General features: G+C 41.3%; 1 protein-coding gene across 2 annotated transcripts in view; it reads right to left on the bottom strand.

Annotated features, from left to right (window-relative positions):
- Window positions 1-21,267, bottom strand: part of rerg (RAS-like, estrogen-regulated, growth inhibitor) — a 51,269-nt gene that overhangs the window by 20,684 nt on the left and 9,318 nt on the right. For both annotated transcript variants that reach the window (XM_005939226.3, XM_005939228.3), the window contains exon 2: window positions 19,298-19,445. In XM_005939226.3, the coding sequence (XP_005939288.1) occupies window positions 19,298-19,358 (61 nt within the window). In that variant the 5' untranslated portion in view covers window positions 19,359-19,445. The remainder of the gene's footprint in view (window positions 1-19,297; window positions 19,446-21,267) is intronic.

Raw genomic sequence — 21,267 nt, 5'->3', positions numbered from 1 at the left:
TTCTGATTCTGTCAACAACTTTGAGATTGTAAGATTCATTAGTTTAGATGACTAGAGGATTACTATTTGTGCAGCCGGCCCCACCCCTTAGTCAATATCATAACCATTTACTTCGGAGATGTTGACAGGATTACAGATCACAGCTTGCTCTCCTTTAATTATCGATTTATGGTTCCTGCAAATCCTCTCAGCAGTTAAACGGAAACTGAGGAAATGAAGACGTTTTATTTATGCAGCTTTGCAGATCCATTACCCCCTGGTTCGAGGATTACTTCTGAGAATCTGAAAAGCTTCTGCAGGAACTAAATTATTTAAGAATGGTTAAAGTCAACATAAAGTGATGGACAGATGAGAGAAAGGCGTACAGCAGCGTGACAGCTTGATGCTTACAGCGCTGACACAAATGTATTCAACGTTTTTATTAACTTGAGAGATCTCACCTCATTTTAAAGTACTGATGAATCTGAAAGCAGTTTCATGGAAACAGCCAGCATTTTTTGTTGCTTTTTTAAATGCCAGTCAGCTAATTTCTCCGACTGTGGAAATGAAAACATTACTGTGCTGGACTGTTTCTTTACACACGCCAAGATGTGACAGCCCTCATGCTAAAAACAAGCAAACATATGACCTACAAAAGCTCCCAAACCACTTCCTGAACAGTAGGTCAGGTCACAGTTTCCAGTCTCAGAGCTTTCCCAGACTTCCTTTCACCACCATTTTCCCTGGGGCATGACTGTATCTCATACCACCAACCAATACACCAAGCTTTCTTGGAACAGTTGAATACCCATAAACCATTTTTCAGCCATAAGGATGTGTGTGCTTGTCTGTTTAACATGGGCTGTTACGATTCCCAAAGCTGCCAGGGGAAATATCCAATCCATCTTAATACAGATAGATGTGAGGGCAGACATCTAATCATCTCAGTCCCATTCCAGATCAGATTACAGCTCGCCAATCACGCTCCCATTCATACATATATATTTTAAATCGTTTTAAAAGCCCATAAAGAACGGATGTGGGAAGTCTGAAGTGAGTGGAGTAACAATAACACACAAACCAGTAAACATGTCAACTCCCAGGATTGATGGCGTTACCCTCTGAGCTGGAGTTCAGAGCCTGAGCATCTGAGTGCGATGCATGAGGACGAAATAACACGAACTTTTAGACCTTTGTTAATCAAAACTACCAGAATTAAGAAATAGAAAAGAATCCTGTAGAAAACTTCACTGATTATGTTGAGACCTAAAATGAAAACGTATCTGTATAAAAGCAGCTCAGCGGGACAGCTCTTTGTTTCGAGCTTCAATTTTTAGCATGTCCTGCTTACTTAGAGGTTAGTGTCAACCAAGCATGACTTCAAGACAGCGCAGCAACAAAATTGTTACATTAGGATTTAGCTTTTAGTTACATGACTAGTCATGCTGGCTGCTGCCATGACTCCATTACGCCTCCTTCTCCAGTGTTTTGGTCCTGAATGCTGTCAAGGTTTAGGTCTAATGTTGCCACACACCCAATCGCATAAATGGAATATAAAAGTAAATCAAACTGAAGTCAAATTAAACTTTTACTCAAGTAAATGTACAAAATGTTGCTAATAAAATCAGTGGTAATGTACATTATATAATTAGAATAAGATTATTGAAAGATTAGTGTATCACTTGGAGTTTCTTGTAATTTTGGGTTATTTAAACTAATATAAAGCATTACACTTTATTCAAAAGTAAGTCGAGGTGAGGTGAAATATATTGTGATTCATTTATCTGTATAAACTTGCACTAAAGTAGCAGTAAATATAGCAGATAACCTTCTACCACTTCCTGAGAGCTTAATAAATTTACATTCATAAAATCCCATGTCAGTAAAATCCATCTTTCTTGTCAAACTTGATAGTGACATAAAAATATTGGGACTGTTTAGCACCAGCGTTGGGCAATAACGGAATATGTGGACCGGCGTTACGTATTTAAAATACGAAATATGAGTAACTTTATTCTGTTACAGTTGCCGCTCAAATAGGTGATAATTAGAATACAGTTACGTTGTGGAAATAAATGGATTGCACGGCGGTCTTTTCCTCTTTCTTATGTTTGGCTATCTTCTCTCTAATTTTGGTAATTTCACACATTGCTGGAAACCCAAACAAAACACGCAATGAGAGGCTCTAATGTGAGCATCCTTTAAATGTTGATGTGTCAGTTACACAATGGACCCGGAGCCAGCACAACAGATCCAGCAGTGCACGGGCAGGAATGCATTTCATACTTGGAAATTCTGACACCACTTTACATTTAAAGAAGAAAGGGATGATGGGCAAAATCTGACTGTGCAATGAAAACTCTCTCAAGCTGCTCTCAGCATCAGAAGACTCCAACCTAAAGAAACATCTGGAAGTAAGTTCTATTTTAAAAACTAACGTTAGCTTGCTGCAGCTACCTTGTTTTAGTTGTGGTAGCTACCTGGGTTATGTGCTCTGCAGCATCTTCGATGTACTATTGCTGTGTGATTTATTACTATTACTGAAGGCTACTCACCAACAAGCTAACATATAACATTAACTTATGTTAACAGACGTTTTGCTCCTCTACAGCAAATATATTGTCTATTCAGAGAGATTTGGGCTTAACGGCCAATTGGTAGAGAAAAACAAATGAGAATTTGCAGGATGTGATATATCTGACTACAATCAAACCCCAGTTAAATAATATACAAATTAACTAAATCAAATCAAACTAAATATTCAGCCCATTCACACCCTCAGCTCTCATCTGATGGTTTACCCCACGAACAGGATAATTGGGGAACTCCAATCAGGTGAACATCATTAGGCTGTAATCATGTGTGCACGTCATGAATCCAGCCTTCAGGGAGTTGACATCAAAAGAACATTGATTAGTGGACTTCAAAACAAAAGCACAACAAAATCAAAACTTCCTGTCAGACACTGCAAGAATGTGCTTCACCTTAGTGAGGGAGGTGCTTCCCAGCACCCCCACAAACACTATAGTGCACAGCAATAATTAAGTCATTAGCGTCAGTCTTGCCTGCCTTGCTGTTCGTCATCAAGAGCATATATATATATAAGATTGTATTCAAATTTTAATTAGCTGACAAGTGCAAGCAGGTTCCTTACTGGGAAGAGTCAAGGACTGTCAGAGTGAAACTAGAGCCTGCATACTGATAAAGCTGCTGTTAATTAATTTGATATTTTCACAATAAAATGTATTTAATATTGACCAGAAGGTCAATGAGGCAGTAGCTCATCCGGCCCAACATTCCTCACAGTTTACTGGTTATTTTCTGAAAAACAACAAATGCGACTTTGTCCTTGAGCACAGTTTGAATGTGTGCAAGTTTGTATAGATTCTGACCAACACTGTAGGAGGAGGACTGATTCTGGTGAGCTGTGGAGGCACACACGGATGTGTGGATGAATGGATAGTGTAGACCTTGGAGCTCGCGGCTCCAACAGCAAAAATGGGAACATTATAAAGTCAGTATTTAGTAACTTCCCAGCAATGTATTTTACAAACTAGCTGGCAACCACCTTTCTCTGTATCTGATTTAAAAAGTGAGTACTGTACTTACAGTGCAGCGTTCATCATATTAGATTTATCTGTGAGGAGCCAGTATCGGCTCAACGACAGATAGTTTGACCTTTAATGTCTTTCTCGCATATCTGAAATCAAATTACTGTTTAAAAAAATATATCAGTTGGGAGTGTTAAATCTGCTACGCTGTGATTACAAGCTGCATACGAGCCGTAACTGTATGTAAACAGGAAAGCAAAGTTTAGCAAATGCTCCAAGGAGCCTCAGCTATGTTCTGTTCCCAGAATACCAAACGCAGTAATACTTGAAGAAATCTCATCATCTCTCTTCCCCTCCTGATCAGATTACAGCTGGCCAATTATCACCACATGACTCATCTCTTTTTCTTCTCCATGCCTACTCATTAGTGACAGAGGTTCTCAGATTCCTGCTCATCATACAGCATTTAGTTTAATGAGATGTCGGCCATAATGAGCACAAGTGCTCTTGTGAGAATAATAGAGGAGCGTTCTGCTTTTCTGCCATGTTTACTTTGCCATTAACCATAGTAAGATTAATAATTAACCCTTTTCATAAACATTAAAAACAGAAAGAAAATGTTTTACATGAACAGCTCTCGAACAGCTGTATGAACCCCACTCAATCCGTCAACTACCAGTTTTTAATCTCAAATCCCCTCCTCAAAAATACTCCAAATTAAGCACGCTGTCGGCATACTACAAAATCAAAGAGCTTTGTAAAACATAAAATATTCATAAATCATCCGGTGGTGGATGCCCAGGAGCAGCAGCAGTGAAAATGAACACATTTGTCTTTGTATCAGTGTGAACAGCGTCCGACCTGATGCTGCAGACGGCCTATTTAAATGCCGTTGTGTGGTAAACACATTCCCAGCGTCATGAGTAGATATTTTGGCAGCTAAATTGGTTTTGCTGCCTCAAGCCAGGTTCTGGTAATAAATCAAACGGCAATTAAACCATCAGGTGTCGCGCCGTTTTACTCTGCCGAGCTGTTAAATCGCTCCCCTCTGTAAATCTCTAATGCAGAGGGATTTGCTACACTTGCGAGCAATCTAATTAGATACGACAGTAACATTACGACTGAGAGAGATAACAGGGATTCAGATCTTCCGCATACACAAATATAATTTAAAGACCTGCACGGCACTTAGAAAGCTCGACTCTGATTCATCTGTGGCTGCTTTCAGCTCAACAACTGTTTTTGCATCACTGCCTGTTTTGTTTTTTAGGGGTTTTTTGTTCTTTTTTCGTCTACTGCTTTGAAGCATCAACTTTGGCATTTTGACCACCACCATCTTGGTTTTTTCTTATGTGGATGAGACAAGCGAAGGGTGGAAATCTGTGGGTGTATCTTTTTCTGTATGTAAAAAAATAAACAAATAAAAAAGCCACTTCCCAGTGATTGCATTAAGAAAAAGCTGGTGATGTATCACACATTTATAGCCTTTTAAGATTTTGAGAAAGACTTAAGCATACAGCAGTGGAAAAGTAATTTGGCTGGTTTCTTTGGGCATTTAAAGGTGGAAATGGGAGCAACAACACGGTAATGCCCGGATTCTCCATTGAGCACATTGCAGTTTATGGTCTCCGTGTCAAAGGTTAATGATTTGTAATCGGGGTCTTTGCAGGTTAAAGATTAAAGAAGCTGCGCAAATATTTAATAAAACTGGCATAAGTGAGATCACTTGGCTGACAACAGTAGCCACCTGCACTCTTAATTCAATGACTTTTCTTTTGAGTCTGTTGAACTACATCCAACCTATGTGGCCACTTTATTAGATGCACCTGTTTAATTGCTCATTCATGCAAATATCTATTCAGTCAAACACATGGCAGCAGCTCACTGCATTTACAAGATGACCTGTCGGACAGAAAGGGGAAGAAAGGTGATTTAAGTGACTTTGAATGTGATTTGCTTTACTTGGTACCAGATGGGGTAATCTGAGTATTCCAGAAACTGCTGATCTACTGGAATTTTCCCACACAAGCATCTCTAGGGTTTACAGGGAAAAGTCAGAAAAATCAAAAATATCCAGCGAGCGGCAGCTCTGTGTGTGAAAATGTCATTTTCACCCGATCTCTGCCAGCTACAGAGAACTGGTGAAAATGAATGGCTGAAATGGTTTAAGCTGATAAAAGGGCAACAGTAACTTAAATGACGACTTGTTAAAAGGAAAGCATGCAGAAGAACGAACAACCTGTTCGACACTGAAGCAGCAGAGAAACCTCTACCTCTGTGAGCAAAGAACAGGAAAGTGAGGCCCAACAAAATTGGACAATTAAAGATTGGAAAAATGGTTTGACGAGTCTCAGTTTCCGCTGCAATATTTGGATTGTCAGAAACATGTTGCAATGATGTTAGGGATCTTTCCATAGCACACCTTGGGCATCTTAGTACCAAATGAACAAAGTTAAAAGACCATACTATCTAAATATTGTTACTTGTCTTTTGTCATAAAGCTCAGAAACTGAACCTCAAACAGCCCTCAAGAGGCCTCCACAGTCGCGAGATCCCAGTTCAACAGAGCCCATTTTGGGATCTGGTGAACTGAGAGATTTGCATTATGAATTTGTAGCAGACAAATCTCCAGCAACTGTGTCATGCTGTCATGTCAATATGGATCAAAATCTATAAGAAATTCTTCCAGCATCTTGTTGAATCTGTTCAATGAGGAATTAAGGCAGTTCGGAAGGCAAAAGGAGGCCCAACCTAAGAGTGCAAAGTTGTATCTAATGAAGTGTCAAGTGAGTGTACTCAAATCCTTTGCCTTCAGAGTTCATTTATTCACTAATAACTTCACTATGGCCAGCAGACATTTTTCTCATCTAATCAGATTATTTTCACGTCAAGCTCAAGTAACTTAATTACAGCTAAGAAGTTTCCATAGCAATCAGCTCTGTCAGTATAGCACTCCAAAGAGGCCTAATCACCTCTTGTAAATCACTATGCATCTTGAGTGGAGCAGTGTGATGTATCATGACGACATACTGCAGGGGTGTCAAACTCAAATACACAGTGGGCCAAAATTCAAAACTGGAACAAAGTCGCGGGCTAACTTTAATATTTATTGAAAAAAAAAATCTTCCTCCAGATATAAGAATGAATCTTTTCTTATGGACTCAAGTTTTGCTGGAAAACTGAATATGGAACAAGCAAAGCTTAATACTAAACAATATATATATTAGCTGTATAATACCAGTAGGCCAGCTCTAATAGTAATTTGGTGTGGCTTCGCGGGCCAAATCTAATTAGGCTGCGGGCCAAATTTGGCCCGCGGGCCAGAGTTTGACACCTATGACATACTGTATGGTTCAGAGCAAAACTACCCGCACAGAGAGGGACTCCAGTCATGACAACAACAGAGGTCTTGCAGTATTACATCTAGGCGAGTGATGCGAATTGATTTTAGTCTCTTCTGACCCAAAAGTAGTTTGTCCCATATTTTTGTCAGTACGGGACAAACCGGCTTCACATCCTTCGGCTGAATGCGCGTTACCTTCACAGGCAAAGACAGATGTGGCTTTGTTTGAGCAGTGCATATTAAGTTCATTTTGAATGACAGTAAAGGTCGGATAAACTCCCCTCCACTAATCTTTGGATGGGATCCATGAACACACAATGGCAGAGGGTGATGCAGACATTTTCCTCAGGGCCCTGCGGCTCTGTAACACAGGACACCAGAGAGGCTTTGATTTCACGTCTCTGAAGATGGAAAAGGACAGAGGCTTGCACTCGTGGGGTTAGAACAGGAAGGGCGTGAGGATCCCAACACCACACTCATCCCTTTAATTTAGTCTCTAACAATAGCACCACAGCGCTATTCATCATGAACCATTTGCAAGGCTGATGAGACGCTGCGGTGACCACACCTCATGGAGCGATCTTCACTGCGGTTACGGGCGAAAAGGTTAAGTGCTGTGTAGAAGAAGCAGCTGAGAACAAGCAAAGCAAATATTTTCAAGAACAGCCTCAGTATTAAAGCTTTCAATTTTCCTTGCAGCAGATACTTTGAGCCCTGTGGAGCTTAAACAGAAACCATTCAAGTTTAACCACTTAATGTATAGTGCATCATATTTGATAGAGTTTTTGAGCCTTTCCATCATCACTGGAATTTCATCACTGGGGCAGAGATTTCATGGCTCAGGCTTTAAAGTGATATTCATGGTTGCACAGCCAGTTGATAGTGGTTTGGGCCATTCTTTTCTGTGAAGAATTAAGACTTATGTTAGGACTATATTCATAAGAAGAGCCTTTCCACCCACACAGATTTATATTTGGTGGTATAGCTCTAGCTCATGTCTCTTGAAACATTCCTGTGCATTTGTGGGCATGTACAAAAAGCCCAAGATAATAACTGAGTACTGTATGTCACTTAAAGGAGGAAAAGCTGGAAAAACGTGGGTTGCAAAGTGGCTTGCTAATAATTGCTAATGCAAAAACCCACCTACAGATCAGTATTTGCATTCTTTACTTGTTTATTTTCTCACATTTGAAAACTTTTAGTTTAATATGCTAAAACAGATCTCAGGATACTGATGGAAAAGTCACCAGTATCATTAAGGGGGCAAAATTTGCTAATGCTAATAATGGCTATAAGCTGAAACGCATCGCTGATTTAGCTAAAAGCTCCCTACAATGTCATAGACTGACTAACTGCAATAAACAATGATTTGTGGAACAATCTCTGATGTGGTGGTCGACCTCTGTCCCCCTCTATTATTCCATATGAGCTTATCAGCTGTCATGATTTGCACAACCACAGCAAACAGCCACAGTGGAGTCTTGTAAGGACAGCATTGATCCTGGTTTGGGTTTTTTAGGCTCTGACAATCTGTAGTTTCACATAAGCATATAAATTTGGTATCGATAATTAAGAAAACTGTTGCAGTAATATCCACTTCTAATGTCTTCCAAAAGGCATGCACACATACATGCATGCAGAGTAAAACTCTGCAGTTTTTGGAGTTGAATGACAGAAAAGCAGAAAGATGCTAGTGCCCAAAAAATGTGGGAAGGCAGAGGGTGGAATAAATCAAATAGAGCTGAAAGTGGCCCTGAATATTAAACAGTAAGCTGAACCTCAGCTGATAACGCACCCTGAGAAGCAAAAAAACCGAAATACTTCATGGATTCATCATGAAATTTTCAATGAGCTGCTAATCTCCAGAGAGAGAGAGAGTGTGTGTGAGAGAGAGAGAGAGGTTGTGAAAAGCGAGGAGGAAAATAATCGGTGATGAGTCACGCACCGGCTGAGGACAGCGGCGGCTGTCCGAGTACATGAGCGGAGAATGGATGTGGATGTGTGGAGGCTGAGAGGAGTCAGAGGTGTGCGCTAAAAATAGTTCAGCAGAAGAAATAAGCGTGGCCACTCGACAAACTCATCTTCCTGTGACACAGTCATTTCCTTTTATGGCTCCTCTTTATCTTTGTATATGGCAAGGAAAGACTGATTTTCTGGTATTTATACACAGAACATTGGCTTCCTTCACTCCAGAAATACATCATTTGTAGTAATATTAGTCAAATCTGTGTAGGTGTGTGTCAGGTGAATAGGAACACGGGGGAGGGTTGGATTCTGAGGCCGCCAGATGGCCTTAAGAAGGCACAAACAGAAAAGGTGAATAGCACAGTCATTCTTTTCCTTTCTGAGGACAAAAAGCAGCTCTGGGCAGGAGATGCAGCACATTCAGAAGGAGAGGGAGTGGAGGAAGATGGAGAAAGACCAGCTGAGTGTGGGCATGCTAAGGGAATTCACTTTCTTTGACATTTTAATGAAGCTTCAGAGATGGTAGAGGATGAGGCATCAGAGGGACTGATGATGTCTATCTGCTGTCTGAATAGTCCTGCTCCTTACTCTAGCTGAAACTCAAACATGCAGTTAAGATTTTATTCTTAATGACCTCGTTTCACACATACGTGACGAGAATTTTAGACACATTGAAAGTTTGTGAAAAGACACCATCAATTCAACAGCTTGCAATACTCAATATCAGTGAGTTCTCAAGGAGACAAACCACTACCCACAGCAGCCCACTGTGGGCCTACATGCAGTCCAGCTTTGCCAGCAAAAAAAATAATCAAGCTGGATATCTATACTGATACGGACTGGATAAAGTGTTAGGCACAAAAGATGCCACATCACTTGATGGAAATTAATATTATTAACCTACAGCAAGGGTGTCCAAACCCAGGCCTCGAGGGCCGGTGTCCTGCAGGTTATAGTTGTGTCCTTGATCCAACACATCTGATTTAAATGGCTAAATTACCTCAACATGTCTTGAAGTTCTCCAGAGGCCTGGTAATGAACAAATCATTTGATTCAGGTGACCCAGGGTGAGATCTAAAACTTGCAGGACTCTGGCCCTCGAGGCCTGGAGTTGGACACCTGTGACCTACAGAGAGCTGAATTCAGAGACACCCTAAAAATCAAAGTGAAAAAAATATGCCCATTTTGCAGCAACTCAAAATGATAGATGTAGTAGTTTTTATAGCTCCCACGCGGTTGACCTGACAATGTCTGGATATGCTCCTAATGGCGTCCTACAGGATCTCCTCACAGATCTAAACCAGCACATCACTGAGCGTTTGATTGGTTAAGTCCCTTCTGTGACTCTGTCCAGCTCTCATAGAGTAACTTCTGGCAATTACACACAGAGCATTTAAAAAAAATGAAAACTAAAGGTATATCATTCCTTTGCCTTCATAGTACATGTTAAAGAAATACTTGTGCGATATTGATCTCTCATCTGGCCACTGCTGCTTATTCAGTTTGCAAATGACAGCACCAACACAAGCTGATCGTACCCATTTCTGCAATAACACGGCTTCATTTTTGGAAAATGGGAGGAAGTACTGATGAGTCATCTACTTATATAAAGTCTGAACGAAAGCATTTTATTTAGTGACATAGCAACATAGCCATCTCTGGAGCCATATAGCCACCATGCCTAAAACATGTTTTTACGCTGGCAGCATACGCTGAACATGAATTCTGCAACAATAACCTGAGTGAGAAGTCATTCTTCCTTTGTTGCCCTGACTATACTCATCAGCCGCTGTGCACAGAGTTATCAGGGCATGCAGGGTCAACAATTTCCTTTCACACAGCAAACACTCAACTTGCACACTTAATTACTTTGGAAAGGCATGTTCAGATAAATACGCAGCCTTACTGTGGCTTTCTCAGCTTTCTGAATAAAAGAAAAATACTTCCTGCCCATTTTAAAAGGTAATTAACGTCCTCACCTTTAACCTGCAATCCTTCCAATCAGTGTCCAACTTTAGCAAAGAACCAAGTGGAGATCCTGCTGATAATCTGATACATGTCAGCTACATAACGGCATCCAAATCCAATCACTCATGCAATTGTGTCCGGATGCATCTTTTTTTCCCCTCTCTCGAGCAATGATCAGCTGATCCTGATCAAAGAGAAGAACACAAACTGCTGTCGTTTCTTTCCGTTGGCTTCTGCCTGGAAAATGTCTATAATGCATGAAAAAGAGTCGAATGCTAGTGTTTTAAAATCACCTCAATCAGGGCAATCACTAAAGAACAACCTGACTCTTGGCAGTCACTTGCTTTTTTTTTTTCTTTCATTTGGACCTTTTGTTTCTTGCCATCTGCTAAGAGCCCAAGATTTACCTCTTTTAGCTCTGTTTTGGTCTCCACGTATGAAATTGTGCATTAAGGCGCCATACTCATTTTCTACTTCAATCAGATTCCGGGAACACAACAGTGCAGACTTATTAATCCAACATACTGTGAGAAATTAAATTCATGCCTTATTTACTGGACGTTCCTGCTGTCTGGTGATCTTGATAACTTTTGTTAAGCACCTGACCTCGGCTGCATGTTCGTGAGCACCTACTTGACTTTTCAGCTAAACACAGAGAGGACTGGCTTGCTGAGCGAATAAGCCAAATTTAAAAGAATAAAGCCTTGAAATTTGATCAACTCTTATGTAACATATTCAAGTGCATAAAAGTCACTTAGCGCTTTGCACAGCACATCACTCACACTCTAAAAGCCATTTGGGAACCTTTTCAGATCTCTTATCTAAAACCAGTCAAATCTACTTCCGACCCACTGATTAGAGCACTTGTTCTGGGGCATAATGCAGTCTATGAGTCACACCATACGGCTGCTCACCGGGTCCGGCACGGAGAAAGCAATCAGGAGGAGTCAAATATCCAGTCAGCTTCACAGCTTTGGGCTCTGTCAGCTGTCAAAGGCTGAGGATGTGCCTGGAAGCTCGAGCAGCAGGACAGGCAAATTGCGCTCTTCTGCTTCTGCACCCTCGGAAATGGCTCGACTGTGCAATGTGAGGAGGTACACACAAGCATTGTTGATGGATGTCAAATAACTGGTGAGTTATTTGATCACTCTCCAGGTATTTCATTTCACCCAGCAGGAATCACAAGCAGTTGATTTTGGGAGCAGCATGGCCGCTGTAGTCAGAACGTTTGACTGTGCCATCTTTCACCAGGTTTGTTTCAAAATCAGATCACACTGTAAAGTCAAACTCATTTTCTTCATTAGAGATTATATTACTGTAAGTGTTACAACATCTCATCCATATTTTGTTTTTCTGCAAAAAGAAAAAAACAATACCAAATAATCTTTTTACAGTAGTTTTTCACAGTAGAGTCCAACACAGTAGTGTCTTGTTTTTGTGGCCTCGTCTCCCCTGTCCGCCCTCTGAATGTCTGTTTACGTCTCCAGACCATACATCAGGCTGATCCACGGTCCTCTTCTTGGCATTGAATGTGGTAAGCAAGTGGTATTTCAGAAGCAGACACATTTTAGCTCACTTCTTTGTTTTTGTTCTGCTGTCTGGCTGTCAGACAGGCCAGTGAGAGGGGGGGAAGGCGGCATGTTTGAGGAGTGACGAGACAAGAGTTTTTACGAGCTGGCGCTTCACGCGCCTTGAAGTTAACTTTCCGAAAGAATTTCCAGAGAAGTCTCAAAGCACATTTCCCTCTGTTAATGTGAATGCTGTATAAACAGACAGAATCAGTGAAAGCCAGCCTGTGAAAAACACTTTCTTACAGTTATTTTTGTTTATTAGTAATTACTGTCAGCACATTCACAGCAGAAGGAACAGAGCACACACGATCAGCTTATGAAGATGACAAAGGCAACAATACTAGTAAACATTTTAGTACTAACTTTGCTTTTTATATGTGGACTGAAACATTTAAGCTACACTAGGCTGAAGTCACAACAATGAACACCTCAAGGCACTTTATATTGTAACGTTAAGACCCTACGATTATACACCAACAATCAGATGACCCCTATGAGCAAGCACTTGGCAACAGTGGAAAGGAAAAACTCCCTTTTCACAAGAAGAAAGCTCTGGCAGAATGAGACTCAAGGAGGAGGACAGGACAACAGACACCTATGAAGAGAAGCCAGTGTGGGAGAAATCTGCTCTCTTTCTTGTCCCAGTACTCCCACTCCAGCCTTTTGGATCAGTTGAAGGCTTCTCAGGGAGTTTCTTTTAGGACCACCTGATAATAATGAATTACAATAGTCCAGTCTAGAAGCAATAAATGCTTGAACTAGTTTTCACCGTTTCACTCTGAGACTTTCCAAATTTTGAAAGAAAGGCAGGAACATATCAGAAATTACTTCAGGATTCCTCACAGTGTTACTGGGGATACCATGTTTCTAAAACTTTAGGGCAGAGTACAGTAACCTCAGTTTTATCTAAACTTAGCGACATGGATAGAAAAAGCTGAGTATCATTGGCATAGCAATGAAAATGTACGATACGCCTTTTAATAATACTGCCTAAGGCACAGGTGTCAAACTCCAGGTCATTGTAATGAAATGTAATAATGGCAAATAAGAGCAGTTTCAACTAGAGATGGACCGATCCGATATTACATATCGGTATCGGTCAGATACTGACATAAATTACTGGATCGGATATCGGAGAGAAATAAAAAAAAATGTAATCCGATCCATTAAATATCAAAAAAGCACCTCACAAAACTTGCGACACGGCTGACAGTCTCGGTCGTTGTGTCCTTGGGCAAGACACTTCACCCGTTGCCTCTGGTGGTGGTCAGAGGGCCCGGTGGCGCCAGTGTCCGGCAGCCTCGCCTCTGTCAGTGCGCCCCAGGGTGGCTGTGGCTACAATGTAGCTGCCATCACTAGTGTGTGAATGTGTGTGTGACTGGGTGTGTAAAGTGCTTTGGGGTCCTTAGGGACTAGGCCATTTACCATTTAACTCGGCACATAACCGTAGCACGTCGAAGCAGTACGCGTCACGTGATAGAGCGGCTGTGGCGTGCGGGACCTGTCAGCGGTCTGGTTGAGTATTTGTAGCCTCGCTACCAAACCGGCATTTCATCTCCAGAAAGTTATCCCAGAGAGAAGTAAAGCAAGTGTGTAAGTTCATCTCTGAATGTTTGTAAAGCATTCCAGCGTTAAGCTTAACAACCGATATATGGAGCGACTGCCTCTCTCTCCCTCCCTCTCCTGCTGCTACTTCAATCATGAAACTGATCAATGATCAGCTGATCGGCTTTTCTGTCGCGAGTCCGTCTCTCTTGTTTGTTTTTGGCCCACTTTGCACCAGAAAGAGGAAACCAGCGGCTGAACAACAGCAGCACGTTTAAGCTTGATCAGCTGTTGTTAGAATTTATTTAATATTACTTTCTACACCAGGATCTTTTTCTACGTAGCTGACGGCTGGTAACTGTGCAGGGGCGGATCTAGCAAAGTTTAGCCAGGGGGGCCGATAGGGCATGAACAGGGAAAAGGGGGCACAAAGACATACTTTTCTTTCTTATTCTCATTTAAAATGTCGAGCTTTTAATAAATAATTATCTGAATCTTACACCCAAAGTTTTAATTCTGATGTAAAATGATATAGAAGTCACATTACTGTATATAGTAACTAGTTAAGTCTAATATACCCTAGTAAGCTATAGTACTTTTTCCTTTGGGAAGATACCATCTGTGCAGTCTGCAGTTCTGTTGAAGAAAGATGTTGAATCTATTTAATTATTCTTCTAACAAAAAGCAGCAAGATATTAAAAAAACTGTTTTATTGATTAAAAACACTATATCGGATTCATATCGGTATCGGCAGATATCCAAATTTATTATATCGGTATCGGACATAAAAGTGGTATCGTGCCATCTCTAGTATCAACAGTATGTCTTGGTTTTGCACATGATGAAATCTGTCTGAGGGTTTTTTTTTTTTTTTTTAAAAACAGCATATTTTTGTTAATTTAGTGATATTTTTTTTGTTTTTTGTTGATCTGCCATACAAAATAAATAATTCTATATTAGTCATTTAATTGTTTAAAATTTTATAAGCACTTTGTAGTGTGAATGAGCATAAATGTGGATACTGATTAATGCAGTTATAAATGCTGGCTAATCCATTCTAGTCTCATTTATTTGAGGGCAGCTTTAATGGCAATATTAGTAAATGGCCTGTATTTGTATAGCGCTTTACTAGTCTCTAAGGACCCCAAAGCGCTTTACACATTCAGTCATCCACCCATTCACACACTGGTGATGGCAAGCTACATTGTAGCCACAGCCACCCTGGGGTGCACTGACAGAGGCGAGGCTGCCGGACACTGGCGCCCCGGGCCCTCTGACCACCACCAGTAGGCAACAGGTGAAGTGTCTTGCCCAAGGACACAACTGTCCAAGCCGGGGCTCAAACCGGCAGCCTTCCGATTACAAGGCGACCTCCCAACTCTTGAGCCACGAAGGTAAGGCTCAAAAAATGTTAATATGAATCCCAGGAAAAGGTCCTCTCTGTAATATTCTAAAATTTATTATAACTGTAACAATCTGTCAGTGTGTGCAATAAAGAGCCTGGAAGTCATTTCTGCTGTGAGTCCTTTCTCTATACAATAGAGCTGTTGAAAGATGGCGAGGCAGCAGAGGGAGAAAGTGCCTCTACGCTCAGATATTGACTGATGTTCTCTGCAGTGTTAAACATAATAATCTGCTGCCGTGTTTTTCCTAATACAGCATGTATTAAAAGTCAGAAATAGCTCATGGAACAGAATATTTACTTGATGTGCAGCACTCTGACAAAACTACTGAAAAGCCTTGCTGCAGAGGAGCTAAGAGAGCTCACAGCATCTGCTGTGTGTGTGTGTGTGTGTGTGTGTAGTAGGCACAGCAATTGGATAAATGGGTCTTATTTTCTCACTCCACTCCGCTCTACGTCTGCTGAGTCAATAAACCAAAAGACTGCAAACTGCTAGAAGAGCCAGACTTAACACACTCAGCTCTTTATTAGAGCTAGAGCTCTCTGCAGGAGTCCAAGTCAGACCCTCACAGGGAGCCTGGCACCCTGGAACCCCATCAAACAATTTTGAGACACCCCAGAGGTCTGCTGCTGATCATTCAGAATAATCACAGCTAAAGTGAAATTACCACCGGTACTGCTGTCCAAAGTAAAGATGAAACACTGATACCCGACATTTTTTTCCAAGTTAAACTAAGTATCAGAAATCTAAAGTGTTTGGAATCAGAAGGAACATTTAACACTCAAGGACTGCAAATTGTTCAAGGTTTTCGTCGGTTGAATTGATAGCAATTTGAACAAACCTGACAAAACATGCAAACAAACAAAAATGCAGCACAAAGATGGAATTTAGTGTTCTGAAAGAGATTTATGAAGTTCACAGTATGCCTCCAAAACAACATATTAAATCTGCTTAACATTGTTATTTTGCTTTTCCTCCCTGTTACAATGTGCGCGCAGGGGGAGTGTAATTTATTGCCCAAATGCAGATGTTTTCCCACTGAGAAGCAACCTGATTGATCTGATAGCATCTGCCAGTTTCCAGTGAAGGCCTATGTTTAGATGAGAGCTGCTCATTGCTGAAAGGATCACCAGGGCTACACGAAGCATCAGATGTGGCAACAATGCCTGTTATGCTGTGCTCTGTTTTTGTACATTAAAATAAAGCAAAAGGGAGACATGCTGGTGACACGAGGATCAGGCAAATACAAAGCTGCAGCTGTCCACGTGAAGATCAAATGTCCATGTGAGAGAGGAAGAAACCTTTCATTGAGCAAGTGGCTTTGTCACCAGAAGAAGGAGCATCAGTCTCATTGTTCTCAAGCTTGTTACAATTTTCTGTTCTTCTACACTTTAGACAACAACTTAGGAGACGAGCACTCCACCAAAACTCTGGAAAAGGCCTGTGAGAAAGTTCTATAGCTCAGTCCTCGCTGAAATATTCCCCTTATCAGACTCCTTGAGAAGTTTTTCACAGACACTCAGTCTGAAAGGATGAAACCAACTGACTTCAGTGAGCTGTGACTTCTCTTTCAGAGTTATAATGAGCTGCAGTTGTACTGATATCTTGAGTAAACCACTGACTGGCCAGAATGACATAATGTATGTTGTTCTCAGCTGACTGCAGGTTTTATGTGCAACAAGTTAAAAAGATTTGAAACATGGAAAAAAAAAAACTATCTGCAATACACCATCAACTGCACTTTGATTTTAGTACAAATGACAAATGCTAACCCACTCAATAAGAATCAGTGTAAATAGAAACCATGAGGCATGTGAGGCCACATTCACACAGGCCCAGAGACTAATCAGCCAGAGAACAGAGCAACCTCTGGTCGCTGAGGAACAATGTGTGTCCTCTGACAAGTTGCTAAAGGTTGTTGGAGGTAGCTGTGGAACTGGTTTTTAAACCCCATTCAATAGGTCTAGAGCCTGGTTAGTGACCTGTGGTTACTAGGGTTACTAAGTGTACTCTGCAACTGGCTGGCATGTGGTTGCTGGAGGTTGCTGGTAGCCACTAGAGTGTAAAGAGGTATATGGTGCTGAATCAAAAACCGGCTCAGCTCACCAAGCAGAAAGTTTGAAAAATGCAACGCAAACTAAAACAGAAAGTTTGCCTACAAAGTTAAAGTTGCACCCAAGCCCCAGTGTTTTCTCTTTGTGTTGGTTGCAGTGTTAAGGCCCAACATTTTCTCTGCAGGTGATTGTTCTCAACATTCATAAAGCTAAATGCTCCATTCCTGCAGACACCTGGAAATTTCATGGAGGTTGCAGACGTAACTGTTGCAATCTGCTGACGAAAGCAAATACAGGGAGGTTTTGGTGCATTGGAGGAAACCTCCAGCAACCACTCGCCAACTATTCAGGGAATATGGATTTTTCTCTAGCAAGCCGAGGTTGCAAGGGGGTCACTGACCAGCCTCATTTGAGCCACTGTTTGTTCCAAACACAGATGTGTTAGCATGGCTACAGACTTTGCAGCCTAGTCTGATGGCAAGGCGAGAAATAATCACAAAATTGCTACAAATAAAGAGGTTTTTTTTTTTCTTTAAAGTTTGGACAACTTTAGTTTTAAAACTAAAAGACACATTTTTGTGCCTGTACCACTTAGGTTCTAATGAGTAAAAATATAAATAAGTCCTGAGTGTCTGAAGGCAGTTTCTATTGAAACTCCTGTCTGAAAGCACAGGGACAGCTGTGACTTGCGATTCATTGGGACATAAAGATTGCATGGTCATGGCTTTCTGTCCAGGCACAGGACTCAATATATTACATCTTGCAAGCATTTCACAAACTGCTGTGAAAATTTTTTTTGTACTATTTTATCTGTTTCCATCAGCTTTTTCACACGTATTTTGACAGTTGTGTGACGGTCAAAATACGTGTGAAACACTGCAGGAAATAATCAGCAGTAACAGTTTGCAGCAGTTGGAAAGGTTATCAGTGAGGTGCTTTTTGTTTTGTTTTTTTCTTAGAGAAAATGAGCAGTGACATGTTCATACATTATAGACAGAAGCCGGAACACTAATCTTATTTCCAGAAGTTAAAACAGAAAGTCGCAGTAAAAGACGGGAACTACAGCAGTGTGATTGACATGGACAGATGTCAGCTCCCTGATATATATTTTTTTGCAGGGGGGGATAAAAACTTGATGAAATGATGAGCTTCCAGCACCAACATCACACTTTTTAGTTCATGGAAAGAAGCAGCAGATTCAAGCTTCAAGGTATGTTGTGAAGAAGAACCCAGACTTACGTCAGATGCCATCATGCTCACTGACGTGCTTCAGAGCTGCACTCCTTCCAGCTGGAGGCTATGAGCTCCTCAGTCGTTATACTTCTCAGTGCAGCACTTGAATTGACCTCCAACGACATTTTAATGGCCTCCTTTAACACAGAGGAGATCCCGCCAAGGCCTGTTTTCTAACATCTGATTGCTACATAGAAGCAATCAGGCTTGATTTGCCGCCAACGGGAAACACATGGTCTGTTTTATTGCAGAGAAAACGTACACGGTGCCAGCTGAGCGTGAGTGGCTGCAGCTTATGGAGGAAAGCTGAAACCAGATGATAATGACTCAACTTACTTATCTGCGGGAATGAAGGCTTTTAAGCCAGACCGATAACAACCACCTACTGCATTGGTGACAATGCAAACAAAGTCAGTATGATTTTTATAGCAAGCATAAAAATCCTGAAGGGACGATGGAGGGAAAACACTGGAAAGCACAAACTATGAAGACACAATATGGCAACATTAATGAGGCGGAAGGAGATTGGGAACAAAAACCACATTTATGCACCTAGTCCTATGGTGAAGTTGTTTAATATATCAGTTTGAGCCACTCGAAGAACTAAAAGTGTGCGCACAGTAAAACAGTCCTTTGTTAGAGCTCGAATGTACACAAACACACACAAGCACACACTGATGTTTACCTGACTTTCCCACCCCGGCTCTGCCGAAGACGGCCAGCTTCACCTCCGGGCTTTTGGCCATGACAGCAGCTGTGACGAGAGAAGCTCAGCGAGCCAGTCAGTGATCTCCGAGGTCAGCCCCAAACATCCTCCATCCAGGAAGCAGCGTCTGAGGAGACGAGGTAATGCGTTTACGTTTAGCTCCACGAAACATTTCCACCATCAGAAGTGAGTCACAGAGAAAGTGTTCAAGGAAGCAAGCAGAAGTAGCAGACTATGACTGAATGTGATGAAAAGGAAATAAATAGTTTTAGCAAATAAAATGAAATAATTCATACCTCAGTGTCACATCACTAGTTGCAAATAAATATAAAAACCTGATTTTATGTGGACAAGGTTGCATAGATAACATGAAGATTGTGATGCTAGCAGCTCTTTTAAGAAGATGGCCACAAATTCAGGACCAAAGCATTTTCTCTCTTCCTTTTTTTTTTTTGCAATTTTTGGTACTGAAAGGATCAAGTTCAGTCTAAAAATGAGTTCATTGTGTACAGGTTAAAGAAAATATCAGTAGAAAGGCTGATTCACTTACTCAAGAAATGAATGAAACGATGTGAAAACATGTCAGCTCTCAGTGGAAAAGAATCATGCCAGATTTCTACACTGATATGGACTTTGTAATGTGTTAGAAATGAAAAGATGCCACATCGTTTGATGGAAATGAAAATGATCAACATGCAGAGAGAGGGCTGAATTCAAAAATCAAAGTGAAAGTGAAAAAAAGGAGATACCAGCTTTAAAACACTTTATTAATCCATCAGCAGTCACTGAGGATGAAATGCACACTGCAACCTTCCTGCAGCTGTCATCTGTCTATGGAGCTTTAATCATCTGAAGGTGATGGCCCTCACACACCTCTCACTGTACCTCCACAGGAGAGAACCGATACAAATCACAAACCCACAAATCAGTGAGTTTTCCATTTCCAACAACATAGTGAAGTGAATGTTGGACAGTCAAGTCCATTTTTTTTAGGCTGTTGATCTACCGAGGCTATGGTTTTTTATGTTGGTGCATGAAAAATGTGAAGTGAAAAAGACAGGAGAGAGAGGGGGAGAACACCGAGATCTAAAATCATCCATTCAAAAGAAAACACCAGTACAGCCAGATGAAACAGCCACACGCCCGTCTGTTTAATAAGAAAACAAGCAGCTGTGGCGCTGTCTCTCCTGGTAATTGACTCTAAATTTCTGGCCTGATCACTCTGTTTTTCTCCTGGATTCCACTCGGACCTTTAACCTGAGAACAAACAGATACTGACAAGGCTTTAATTCAAATCTTAGCTTGATGACTTCACAGCAATCCTGGGACAAACTAGCTGGAGACTGCTGTGTTTCCCATTAGCACCAATGCTGACAGAGAGAATGTAACACCCCAGGTCTATGTGGGGAGTCATGCTGTGTTTGGCTGGGCAGCTGCAGCTAAAGATAATTTTCATTTTTTCTCACTGCGCTGCAGTTTAGCGACGATGCGTGCAGAAAAACATACAGCTTAGTCACAAATCTACTTAGGAAGCAAAGTTGTCGACATTATCTGTTTGCAAATCCTTTATTCTAATGTGCTGCAGTGCAGAGGTGCAGCTTGTCAACCACAAGCCACAGTTAAAGGTGCAGTAGGTGGGAAGGGGCTACCTTTATTTTTCAGCCTGTCGGTCTTTGGACACTTCAACACATGGACGCTGAAGTAATCACTATTTCTGTATACCTGCCACCCGTGCAATGATACTCAAAGTAAGATCTTGGCTTGCTGTAGGAACCAAGATCTCCAGCTCTCACAGTCACCTGATGCCAGTGATCAGGAGGAGTGACGCCTCAGTTAATCCTGCTGTGTGTTAGTCAGCTTTGATACAACATGAGGTGAAAAAACTCTGGCAAGTGACAGTCTCCCCAGTTACTCAAAGGTCAGACTGTGCCATGCTCAGAGAAAGTGTA

Source organism: Haplochromis burtoni, unplaced genomic scaffold (assembly GCF_018398535.1).
Source record: "Haplochromis burtoni strain Fernald_Lab_line unplaced genomic scaffold, NCSU_Asbu1 Contig_267, whole genome shotgun sequence".
Classification (NCBI taxonomy): Eukaryota; Metazoa; Chordata; class Actinopteri; order Cichliformes; family Cichlidae; genus Haplochromis; species Haplochromis burtoni.
This window is presented reverse-complemented; position numbering and strand designations above follow the sequence as displayed.